The 13,281-nt window shown below is 46.0% G+C and overlaps 1 protein-coding gene across 5 annotated transcripts in view; it reads left to right on the top strand.

Moving 5' to 3' along the window:
• The window catches only part of LHFPL2 (LHFPL tetraspan subfamily member 2), a 144,200-nt gene extending 130,919 nt beyond the window's left edge, over positions 1-13,281 (top strand). For 4 of the 5 annotated variants that reach the window (XM_037143699.2, XM_037143696.2, XM_037143697.2 and 1 more), the window contains exon 5: positions 9,181-13,281. In XM_037143699.2, the coding sequence (XP_036999594.1) occupies positions 9,181-9,437 (257 nt within the window). In that variant the 3' untranslated portion in view covers positions 9,438-13,281. The remainder of the gene's footprint in view (positions 1-9,180) is intronic. The other variant, XR_005082272.2, reaches the window with a different exon arrangement.

Below are 13,281 nucleotides of genomic sequence, written 5' to 3'. Positions count from 1 at the left end.
TAGCTAACTCCATGTCACTTTTACTTGGAATCGACCATTTTTACCACAGAAAACCTTTCCAAAAGGTTCTTCCAAGGGTGTGAAGACCAGGAAGGAAATAAGGTTCAGAAACAGTGTGTGTAGAGGACTGTGTCACAGGCACTGAGCGTGCACCGGGTGGAGGACTGTGTGTGTAGAGGACTGTGTCACAGGCACTGAGCGTGCACCGGGTGGAGGACTGTGTGTGTAGAGGACTGTGCCACAGGCACTGGGCGTGCACCGGGTGGAGGACTGTGTGTGTAGAGGACTGTGGCACAGGCACTGAGCGTGCACCGGGTGGAGGACTGTGTGTGTAGAGGACTGTGCCACAGGCACTGAGTGTGCACCGGGTGGAGGACTGTGTGTGTAGAGGACTGTGTCACAGGCACTGAGCGTGCACCGGGTGGAGGACTGTGTGTGTGGAGGACTGTGGCACAGGCACTGAGCATGCACCGGGTGGAGGACTGTGTGTGTAGAGGACTGTCACAGGCACTGAGCGTGCACCGGGTGGAGGACTGTGTGTGTAGAGGACTGTGTCACAGGCACTGAGTGTGCACCGGGTGGAGGACTGTGTGTGTAGAGGACTGTGTCACAGGCACTGAGTGTGCACCGGGTGGAGGACTGTGTGTGTAGAGGACTGTCACAGGCACTGAGCGTGCACTGGGTGGAGACACAGAAGTCCAGGAGTAGGGGCACACTGCTCACCTCTGTCAGCAAGTCTGCCACCAAATGGGAGTCCCCGTGAGCCCGAGATACGTTCTCTGAGGCATCTAGGCAGCCTTGGAACCAATGCCATTTTATTGTGAGACAGATGTATGTGATGTCATAGTAAGACTTCTGTTTACTATCATTGTTCTAGTTTTCCAGGTAGCTGCAGAGTAAATGATGAAACATTTATTTGTCGTTTTTATTTAAATTTTTACCCACGAAATTCTTTGAGTTGCACCTTTTCTTAAAACAAGCATGTAAGGAACCTACTTTACCCCTATCTTGGTGACGGAGAATGACCATGACAGTGTCTCCCAAGTTCCTGAACATGAGAACTATACAGGTTCACACCCTTATCTCTGGGAAGAAAGTAGCTTGACAGCAAATGCACTGGGCAGGGAACTGGACGTGGTCCGATCCGGTTTGCCTTCCTCAGGGCGCTGGCTACCACCTGATGATTTGCCCTGGGGTAATGTGAAAGAGAAACTGCCCGTCTAACAGCTGCTGACCTACACAGAGCTATTAGAGACTGACAATGTGACTTCCAACTGTCAGCACAGACGATGATTTGGGGAAAAATTAAAATTTAGATGGAAAAGAGAGGTAACTATACATGTTAACCGGCTTGCATAATATAAAGTTGTTGCATAATACTTTGTACATCAGTTCTACCAACTGATGGTCCCAGAGTTAAGAGTTAAAAATTAAACATGGTATTTCTCTACTGGAAGCAAAGAAAGTCTGCCATCTTACCCTAAGCCTGCCCCCCTCCTCCCCTGCAGATTGAGACATTGTCCCCTGGGCTGCTGACCAGAGAAGGTGATTTCCTGGGCTGTAGAGAAGTTCTCCATTCTCTGCCTTCAGTGCGAACTCCTGTTTATGTTTCCACTCTCCAGGCTCATGCTGCTTCTAGATACCACCCTTCTGCAAACTGCCATGGTGCATCTCCTTCATTTCCCCTCGTCTAACCCTCTGCCCTCTGTCATTTTCCCGAACTTCTCCAGGTTTGCCCCTTGCTGCTACTCCCATCCCAGCTGGTGCCCTGGGCAGTTCCCATGGACCAGCCACAGCCCATCTCTCGGCTGTCCTCACCGCAGCCAGGCGTGCTTGGAAACCACCTCACGGTTTTGAGGCTAAACTGAAGTTGATCTCCAGATAACTGAGCATTTATTATATTTGACTCGCTACTTTTTTTCTATGTGAGCTCCCAGCAAATAGCTATTTTTTATAGTTGGAAAGGAAGTTTTTGGTGCTTACAGTGAAGCACAAGTCTGGGCCTGTGGTTTAGAGCCTGTGTGTGTTTCCTCGGTAAGCGTGGCTGGCATTGCGTGAACCAGAATTGTCAGCCCCGAGGACTCATGGTGGCAGATGGCGCTTTTCCTCCAACGCTTAGAGTGCTTGGCAAGAACTTTCCACATTGGCTTTAATATTGATATCACAGTGCCCTATCTTTTCATTCACCCAACATCTATTTGCTTGGAACCTTATTATATGTCAGATATTGTTCTAGACAGTTGGGATACACAAAGTATAAACCATAACGTTCTCTCTCATGGACTTTACATTTAGGTTGGAGACAGACAATAAACCAAAAAAGTAAATTATATAATATGTTAAAAGGTGATAGGTGCTATGGAAGGAAAAGAAAAAAAAAGGTAGCCAGGTTAAGAGGGGTTGTGTGTGCTGGGATGAGGAGGAGCAAGTGCAGTATTAAATAGGAAGGCAGGGTAGGATTTAACCAAAGCCTCGAAGGAGCTGGCCATGTGGACAACCAGGAGAACGAGCTTTCCAGGCAAAGGGCCGGCCAGAATGAAGGCCAGCAGGCTTTGCCGACAGAGTAATGTTGGCAGGGGGGGAGAGAGAGGAGTCAGTGATTTTAAGGTTTTTGACCACACGGGGTATGGCTGAACTCCCGTTTGCTGAGATGAGGTCCATAGGGTAAGGAGCAGGTGTTCAAGTTAGAAGTGGAAATCAAGAGTTGGGTTTGGACACAGCTTTTAGGTACCTTGTTAGATATCCAAGTGGAGGCTGGAGGTCAAGAGTAAAGCAGCTGGCTATGCAAATCTAGAGTTCAAAGTTGGAACTCAGAATTCAGGAGACTCCAGCCTAGAGACAGTATTTAAAGCCGTGGATCTAAGTTCATGGGATAAGGAGAATGTAGAGAAAAGGGCAAAGGATTGAGCGTGGGCTCCCGGTATCTAGAAGTTGGGGAGGTAAGGAGCAAAACAGCAAAGGGTACTGAGATGGGAAGTCACCGGGCTGCCTTCCCACCTGGGGCTAGAACACTGCAGGTGGTCTGAAATTCACGCAGGGACTATCCTGTCTTAGTTTTCCATTAATCCAGTACTAACGGTACTTTTTGAACCTTGCTGATTGAAGCTATCACCCCCAGTAAGCCTCTCGGAGCTGTGTTCCAGAATGGGGATGGCATGTGGGAAGCTGTCACTCTCTTGCTTTGTTTGCCTTTGCTTCCTGTCGGAGAGCTGCCTGCCAGGCTCTAGGTGGGGAGGGGCGGGGCAGGGGCTGAGCCCCCAGGCGCTGTGCTGGAGGGAACTGAGCTGAGTCAGCAGAACTGGAGCTGGGCTCTAGGAGGCCCAACTGCACACCTCTGAGTCACAGGGTAGACCTTATAGGGGTGAAGGACGCTGGGTGACTTTTCTTTTCATATTCTTCAGAGATGTGTTAAAAGGGGAATGAAGTGTCCTGCTATGAGTCAATGTCCGTTTCAAAGCGAGAAATGAGGGGTCAAGGGAATAAAACTTTTTTCTTTTTGCCCTCAAGGGACTCAGAGCCCTGTTAGGGTACTGTTTGTTATATCCTCAGGGTGCTTAGTAGGTAACTCAGAGAGTAGCTTGCTGAATAAATATGTACAAATAACAATGTGACAGCTGAAGGGGGATGTGCACAGGACAGAGGGTGACATTCTGGCAGGAAGTGACAGGTGTTTCATGGCGGTGACATTTGAACTAGGATGAAGAAGGATATTCCAGGCAGAGTCGGCATGAGTAAGAGCCCCCTTCGGGGAAGGTCATGTGCATTGTGTGGGCAGAATACCTGAGTATCGCAGGCCCGACAGTCTTTAAAGCCTGTGAAACCCTATACCACCCCACTCCTCTGCCCCTCGTGGCCACTTACTGCTGTGCCTGGCATCAGGATTGGCACCTAGAATGAGTGCACTTGGGGGACACGCCTCAGGAATTACCTAGTTAGAGCCCGAATTTATCAAAAAGATACCAAGTTTGCTGTCAGCCGCAGCTGTGAATGCACTCTCCGGAGACAGCAGGGTACTTTTCACAGCTTTAGAAGGCGCTCCCTGATTACTGCCCTGGGGAAGCTAAGTGTGGCACCCCTCACTGGGGGCTTCTCCACAAACTGCCCGTAGCAGTAACAGATGTTCTTCCTGTCTTCAGTAAATTTCCTTTGCAAACCAAGGTCTAGTCTGTCTGAAGAGGAAGAAGTGTGATTTCGAAAGTCTTGCTTGTTATTCTGTAGAAAGGAGCCAGCCTTTAGTTCTTATTATACTTTTCAGGCCAGGAACAATGGCTTTCTTCTGTACCCATAAAAAAACAAACAAACCTTGAGTCCATTCCCTCAAGGTTGGGCCAGCAGGTCGGGGAAAGTGTGGAGATCGTGTGACTGATCTGGAGGGAAAGGGGTGGCACTGAAACAGCCACGGAGCCTTGGCCCGCTTCCTCCCGGGCACTGAAGGGCTGTGGTTCAGTCTGGGCCCCCATTCCCAGCATCCCATATTGTTAAAGCTTGAGGTGGGCATCGTCAGACCAGTAAATGTTATTCAATGTATTTAGCAATGCTTCATCTTTCCAAAATTGGGGGCTTAGGTGATTATGGAGATGTTTTTCTTCCCACCTAAGGGGAGAAAAGTGATCAGAACTTATACTTAATACCACATTGTTTGATTCCAGAGCAGCAGCAAGAAAGTTACTAAGGCCTGTAGTTTTGTGACTGGTTTGTAGTTGATGCACGCCCCGCCTTCTGTTTGGCCTTTGGACATAACCAACAACCAAGTGGATAATCCCTGGACGCACTCGAAATTGAGGACCAGAAACACCATAGCCAGTTTGCAGCAGACTTGGTACATCTTACCGTATCCTCTTGCCTGCCATTTAAGAAATCAGGGACTTTAATTTGGTCTCATTAGCCAGTGTCATCAATCCTGGTTATAATTTGGGGCACAGATTTGCTTTCCCAGGCCTAGAATAGGATAATGTGGCAAAACAAGCCAGCCAACCAAGAGTCTCCGCTTTCTCTTCTGTTGACACATTACAATCTCATTGACTGGTATCAATCAAAGTTACTTTACTCTTTTCCCCAGGAGCACAGAGGTTTAGAAATATTTTACAACAAACAAACTGCACTGACATTAGTAAAGTTTCATTAAGGGCCTACTGTGTGTCAGTGGCCATTCTGAACTCTAGCTTTATAGTAAACAAAAACCCCTGCCCTCGTGGAGCTTAAAGTCTGGGACAGAAGTCTGGGATACAGTCCAGGTGAGGTGACCACTTTTATATGTAAAAAAAATCAAGTATGACTCAAAGTAGCAATGTGTTCTATGTCTGTAGTAAGTGCCAAGAAGAAATAACCAACCAGCAAAAGGGGAGAGCAAGTAGGGGAGGGGTAGGTGGTTGAAATTTTAAATAAGGTGGAACAGAAGACCACACTGAGCAGCTGGCATTTAAAGATGACCTGAAAGCTACCTGGTAGGAGAGCGCAGCAGGGAAGAACCGCAAGTGCAAAACTGAGCATGCCCGACGTGTCCGAGGAAGAGCCAGGGGGCCGTGTGGCTGGAGCAAGGGTGTGAAAGGCAGAGGTGAGTTCACACAGGTAATAAGGAGCTGGGTCAAACGAGGCCTGAAAGCCAGGGAGAGGAAACTTTTTATGAGCTTTTTCTCAGTAATTTTAGTAGGAAGCAAAAGAATATGTTCAGATGGTGTTTGTGCTTCAGTAAGGGATGCTTATTAAGGCCAGAGCAGCTGCTCAGGACCTAGTGAGGTGAGGCCTAAGGGTGGCAGTCATCTGAGACGGCCACCTGAGTCACTAAACTGTCTAAAATTCCTTTGACGGAAGAGCTGTTTTCTAAATGCCCAGACAGATGGCAAGTGTGACTTTCATTCTGTGCTTACCTGAAGACCCACTCTCTTCTTTCCCTTACCAGACACAGGTCTTGTATTTTCATGGCATTAACAAGACTCAAGACATCTCCGACGCGTGCTGGTAAGAGAGGTGCAGCAGGCAGGGCAGGGCAGACGGTGGCACCTTCTTCCACCCACCCCACCGAGAGTCTGGATGAGGCACTGAGTGCGTCTAGGCTGGCGCCCAGGCTGAGAGTGTGTGGTTCGGTGCCCTTCATATCTATCCACGGGGGTTTGGAGACGGGCCACTGTCCACTTTTCATTACCCCCCCACCCTAGGTAATGCCCTGTGGGCTTGTAAACACTGAGTTGTTTTATTTATTTTTTTTAAACAAATTCACAAGCATGGCACGTTTTGATAAGAAAAGTCTACCGTCATTCACAAATTGGCCAGTAACAGCCACTAGATTTTAATGTGGCCTAAAGCACTTTGGGAACTTCAGCTGAGCTCTCAGAAAAGGGGGCACCTAAGAAAGCAAGGAGCAGTACTGGAGTGATATTCCTGGCTGTACTGTGAAAAGGATCTCATAGGAAAATAAGGATTATATTATTTATTTTAAAACTGCCAACTCCCCAGATGAATCTGACAGAGCCAAATGAAGGTATTCTGCGGCCCAGCACAGGGTAGCAAAGCCACTACATGACAACAAACTGTGCTTTCTGTCTCTATCGTACTGAAATGCATTAACTTTGCTTACAGGGCTTACGCCATGTAATATGTACAATATGTGCCATTAATGTTTAATTGGAGCCACAATTCAGATACAATACAGACACTCTGGGCTTTAGAGCGAAGAGCAGCTCACACTCCGTTGCCTGGGCCTGCAGTAGAGCTTGGCAGTGAGGCTGCATGCCACCGAGTACCCCTGAACCCTGGAGTTTCAGCGACGGTGCCCGTGGCTCCCAGGGCAACAAGGTGGGGGTAATTAGGATTTATCAAGGGCCTTGGAAACAAAAGAATTAGCTCAACAATTTTTAGATCTCCCCAGCCAAGGAAGATGTGTTCAGATGGGGGTGGCTTATTCTTTCAAGGTACAAAATTATAGCCTGGGTTCTTCCCTCTCTCCAAATTATTACACCTTGCAAAACACACCCTCAACACCAAGCTGACCTGCTTACTCATAACTGGTATGGGAAGGGTCTGTGAAAGGCTTTAACGCATCATCAGATGCTAGTCTCCATTCCTGTTTTGTTATGGATGTAGAAAGTATTCTTTTCATATTGAAGTACTCCCAACATCATATCAGTCGAACATTAGCCCATTTTACAGGTTAGGAATCTTAGGTTATAAGAGACTTTTCTGAGTCTCTTAGATTTCAGAGCTTGGAGTCAAAGCTCTATCTTACTCGAAATTCTGAGCTCTTAACTACTGACTGACCCATCTCTTAATTTAGGGAGTCCTTGCTGTGGTCCAGTATCTTGATGGTTTCTGTCTGAGCTCACACTAGACCATAGGGGCTTTTCTGGTATGTGATTTCTAGCCTTGAATTGACCCTGGATGCCCCAACCAAGGTTGCTGGTTCAATACCTTGCGTGTTCCAGATTACCAACACACTCTCCACTGGCGGCCTTATCCTTGGGGGAATTCAGTCTGTGCTGTCACTTGCAACATCTCTCCAAGATGTCTCAGTCTGCTGCACCTTTCCTTTACACTTCCCAAACTACACACGCCTGCCTCCCTGCTCCTAGCACTTGGACCTACGGAGAAATAGAGGGTTGCAGGGTTACAAAGCTGCTTTTGCAAACCACCTTTTTTTTTTCCCCCCCGAAAATGGGCATATGAGCAGACTCTCTGAATTGCCCCCCTGCTAGAAAGTTCCTGCAGGCCTTCAGACTAGAACAATGAGGTTAATTTGGGAAGCAGGAACAGTCGGTCATGAACTACCATGCTTGGAGAGCAGCCCCCATCACAGGATGAAGACGACTCTAAGAAAGATGATCTGTGGTTTCAAACACTGTCCCTGACCTTTCTTCAAACCTCCTATTACCGCAAATTCATTCATGTTCTTTCTGTGGGGAAGCTGCATTAAATGACTTGGAAGCTCTGGTGTGGTAAACCCAGGGAACTAGGCCAAGATTATTAGTTTATGAGGATAGAGTCGCTATTCCATAGTATCTAAAGAACAGGTCTTCTGGGTTGTAAATTAGCAATCTTGATATGTAGGTGTTTAAGAAAAACAATGTTTTCACTCCTGCCACAAAGAAGAAAGCCACGCTCTTGCAGCATCCTCTCCACAAAGAAAGTTTCACTGGATAAGATTTAGGGGCCCTCTGTTATTTCAGGTCCCGGACTCCCTTACCAGCAGCTTTGCTGTGTGACTGACTAGTAGCAGGAGCCAGGGCTAAGGCGAGGCAGGCAATGTACTTCTCGGATTCCCACAAGCACAAGGCAAACACCTAAAAGTAACTGTCCCTTTACACTTGTGCCTCACCTTAGTTCTGGTCCTGGAGTAGCTCTTAACCCCACTGGTGGGAAAGAACGCTCAATCACACAGAGCACAGCAAAGCTGTAAAGAACAGAAAGATGGATATTTATATGACAAGGTGGTGGGAGCCAGCAAAATGGACATAGAGCTTCTTAGTGCCTACATAAGGCTGAGTTCACCTAATAGCATTCAGACCAAAAAAGAAATTACTGGTAAGTTTGCAGTTTTTTCTAAACGTACATGTAAATATAAAATCTCTGTCCAAAGCATGCAGTTGTTTGCTGGTAGATGCCATTAAACAGACTTCTGTGCACTTATTTAAAAGCATGGACATCAGGTTAGATCTGGCCACTTGCATTTAAAATGGTTATGTGTGAGTTGCCTTAGACCAGATGTTGTCAAACATTTTCTGCAAGCGGCCAGACAGTAAATATTTTAGGCCATAGGGTCTGGAACAACTACTCACTCCGCTGTTCCAGCATAAAAGCAGTCATAGGCATCCATAAATGAGTGGGCATAGCTGTGTTCCAACGAAACTTTATTTATGTACACAAGGCCACACTTACTTGGCCTTGGTGTGCCAACCTCTGCCTTAGACCAGAAGGGAAATGCTCACCACGGTAAGAGCCTGTGAGAAGAAACAGTAACAAGTTCATTTGCTTTTCTAGAGAGAAATTATTAGTGGGTACACATTCCAACGTGTACAAAAGAGGCTTAAAATATTTCTAATAATGTGATGAAGGTTATTGACCAGGTCAGATTAATTGCATAAAGCAGTACCTAATACCTGCTATTGCAGAGAGGATGCCATAGCCCAAAGCTGGCCAATCAGGTAACAATCACAACAAATCTGTACTCTGTCCTCTTCTGCCCTGCAGGCCTGTTCCTTATCCTTGGTTTGATACTCTACCCTGCTGGCTGGGGCTGCCCGAAGGCCGTTGCCTACTGTGGACACTATGCGTCGGCCTACAAACCTGGAGACTGCTCCCTGGGCTGGGCCTTTTATACTGCCATCGGTGGGACAGTCCTCACCTTCATCTGTGCCATCTTTTCTGCACAAGCAGAAATTGCCACCTCCAGTGACAAAGTACAGGAAGAAATTGAAGAGGGGAAAAACCTTATCTGCCTTCTTTAATTTGGAAGAGACATTAACGCCATTTTCCTCCTCGTGTAACTTTGTGAAACAGTCCACCTCTGGTTTCATCATTTGAGTCAAGTGAAGAACTAGCCTTTACCCACCGAAGCCACATTCCACAGCCCCGAGCCTTAAATGGACTAATGAGCGACAACATCTAGCTAAGTAGAGTGACTGCCCATGGGGGCCTGCATGCAAATTACGAGATGGAACATGAAAACAGTACATAAACCCTGACATGCAGTTGACGAGTTCTGTCACACTGCATCTCCCCCGAGGCTCAATGAAGGATAATGATTGAAACCCATAAAGCGGCACTTCTCTGGTACCAGAAAAGACTGTAAGCCAGATCTGCTGGCTGTTCTGAGATGTGCACCTGCCACAAGCCTGCAGGCCTGTGAGCAGCTCCGCCTCAGAACGAAGTTTAGTGTTTGTTTCCTCCCAGTTCTTTCAAGCTGTCTCAGTTGGAGACAACACACTCACTGGGGATAGGATGTGGGCTACATGGCACAGCAAGACAGCATCTCTTGCTTAGCTCACCAAAGGGGTCCAGCAGCAACGGAGGAAAATCCTGTTGTGGAATTTATGCGAGGCTGAATTCCAGGGTCAGGTGAATCAACTGAACTGTCACTCCAAGATTAAAGAATAAGGACCTATAAGATCATAAGAATCAAAGTACAAAATCCTCTAATGGAGACAACTTCATTCCGCTTCCCAGCAGCCAAGCGCACACCAGTTCTGGCCCAGGCTCCTCTCCCACCGGAGGTCGCATGTCTTTCTCCCAGGGTTGGGGCTCTGCTGACTGCCAAAGGAAACCTCAGTCTGCTTCCTCATTCCAGGGACAGACGTCTCTAAGCCAGCTGTGGCTCATTCAGATGTTCACTGGGAGAACTTGCCAGAACCTCAGCTCTTGCGGGGAGACCTTTTCCGCTGTTTGGTAACCATACTGTAGTCAGCTATATGTCCAACTCTGACAGCAGCAAAATGTCCTTCTGTACATAAAAAAGGACCTAATCATGGGACTTAAGTTTTTCTAATTACTGGTGTTGGTCCTGAGAGCGACTGAAATAACATTAAGTTGCTGCAGATGGTGAGCTGCATCAAAGGCTTAGTTCCCAGGTAAACAGAGTAGGAAGTTAGTGCAAAATAAGACAGAGCTAGGCCAAGCTCGCAGCACTTGCCTATACCTGTTTACAGAAAGAATCAACTACCACTGTTTAAAAGGGTTCAGGCACTTTTAATCAGGTTTCTATAAATTACCAATATCATTGATTCAGGAAGATGGTCTTACCCATCACCTCAGATTTACTTTGGAACAACCCAAGTGGGCAGAAAGAACCTAGTCTGTTATTACACTGAGGTCAGAACTGCAGACACACTCCACAGCTACCTACGCAAGTAGAATGGACCGGACAGATTTCTGGAAGGATTAGATCTTGTTGGGTTTATGAATCTGTGCACTGGAGGGCTTGCTTCATTTGGAAAATGTAACTAATAATTACACACCTTGTTTGGGCAAGGTGCTGTGTGCTAAGTGCCACCAAGTAATAGAACCCTGATTCAGATTTTATAGCCTTGCCCAAAGTGGATCTCTGAGAGCTGCAAGAGTCTAAAACCATGCTTGGCTGCAGAAGGACTGACTGCTTTATGCATTGATGGACTGGAACTAAAGTTCTACTCCATTCTGGCTTTTGGCCTATTACTAGAAACTGCCTTTTCTTACAGATTAAGACTTAAGGGCAGGAAGGTTAGGGGTGTAGAACCAGGCCTTAGTGAGTTTACCATCCTTAGTCCAAAGTTCAGAATGAGAAAAATGTAAACCCAATGACTTCCTCTGAAAAGAGGAGAAGTAAATGCACAGCAGCCTAGGATAGGGGCTCGAGAAGCATTCACCGTGTCTCTGACTCCTCACTGAAGCAGGTTACTTACAGTGGCCACTGGGCCGGGCTCCTCTACCTGATGGAACGTTCTTATGCTTTAACCAAGTCCCGATGCCACCACAGAAACTACTTTTCAAATCCTGGGGATAATTTTCATTTAAAAAAAACAATTATCTTCATCACAAATTGTGTTTTTATTGTGATAAAAACAACTTTTTTCTTCTATTTTTTTGTCTGGACAAGACAGAAAACCCATTTTTCTAACATGAATTTTACACTCTCCTTACAGACAAGCCGCCATAAGCCCAGAGGATCCTCTCAGCAAGTCCCTCATCTCTGTGCCCGACTGCTCTTTGGCTGAGCTGGTGGTGTAACCCTACACCACCCTGATAACAAAAGGCAGGAGTGAAAGTGTGGCCTCTCTCTGTCGGAAGAAGGTCACTCGACAGTGTTTACTTCATTAGTCTGAGTGCTGCAGAACACAGAGAAGCACATGCACACACGACCCCAAACCACTAAAGTACTTAAACACTGACTCGGTGAGCAGAGCAGAGATGGACTTTATCAGAGAGAGAGTAAGAGGTCATGTTGGGCCTTTTAAACCTTCAGTCCGATAGATGGGCTTTGGTCGGGATGCATGCAGCATCGGAAGCCATGCTGGTCTAGACCAAAACTGCAGAGCTGATTAAAAACCACTGAGTATGAGGAATATGTTAGAAAGAAATGTATTAAAAGTAATTAGACTGATTGCTGACCCACACCTATTTTTCTAATAAATTTCTATTAATCACCTAATCACCTCAGTCTAAAAATCTAATATAGCTGGACCATTACAACTACCAGAAAAGTCTTATTTATTTTCGCCTGCATTTGTGCTTATTAAAGTTTTGTGATGAGCTGGGCTTCTCAATGAACTCCAAGAAGGCAGAAATGTTTGCCTTGGATTCTGTGGATTCTTTAAACCTGTGTGCTAATTCAACAATGTTACATTAATTGTGTAAGGGTTTTTGTATAATTTTCCAACATCTGTGGTGTAATGATCTTTTTTAAAACATGTAAAGTGCCATAGTCTTTTTATGTGTAGCATATTTAAAATATATGTGTGTATTATACATACACGAGTCTGTGTGAAAGATGTGCAATAACAAAGGTGTATGTACGTTTTGTTTTTTGGAAACTGGACAGGCGTCAGAACAGGGATTGTTTCTGTTTTGGCAAAGGAGAGTTAAACATTTTTGCCTTTAGGGCCTAGTATTTAAACCATAACAATTTTAATGCTACACAAGCCTATGTGAAGAAAAGACTGGTATGAAATCATTTTTTTCTGGGTCTAAATCACTCAGTTTATGTGAAGGTTAAGCTGGCAAGCCAGGCCCAGTTAATGCTAGTCTTTCATGTGAAATGTGAAGCTGCCCTTACTGCCTTTTTCCGTTAGCGTGATAGCTAGTAGCTGGTACATAATCCCTAAAGAGCTATTTCTTAGCATGCTTTGATAACCCATGTTAATGCTAGACCACTGTGTAAGGGCTGGTCTCACAACTTCTTAGCCATAAGAGTCTGGCTTAGAACAGACCTCTCTGTGCAATAACATGTGGCCACTGGAAATCCCTGGCCTGCATTTGATTTGGGCAGCAATGACTCCCAAGGGCCAAAAGAGTTAAAGGCATGACTGGGATTTCTTCTATGACTGTGGTGAAACTCCTTCCAAGGCTAGGGGGGGTCATTGGGTGCTCTGGAGGAACTAAGCACCACTTGCTATTCAACAGCCACTTGAGCCAAATATAAAATTGTATCTGCCGCTGATGGACTCAATTTGAGCCTTCTAATTTGTGGTTATCCTATTACATTATAAACTAATTAATACATTGTTTGTCTAGCATTGATTAGGTTCCTGTGCATATGTATTTCCACAGCGTGCTCCCCTCCTCTCCCTGGATCTGAATTAAACCAGATTTTGCAAACTA

Source organism: Artibeus jamaicensis, unplaced genomic scaffold (assembly GCF_021234435.1).
Source record: "Artibeus jamaicensis isolate MK-2021 breed Jamaican fruit bat unplaced genomic scaffold, CSHL_Jam_final contig_373, whole genome shotgun sequence".
Classification (NCBI taxonomy): Eukaryota; Metazoa; Chordata; class Mammalia; order Chiroptera; family Phyllostomidae; genus Artibeus; species Artibeus jamaicensis.
The sequence above is the reverse complement of the archived record's forward strand: the minus strand, read 5'-3'. Positions and strand labels throughout refer to the sequence as shown.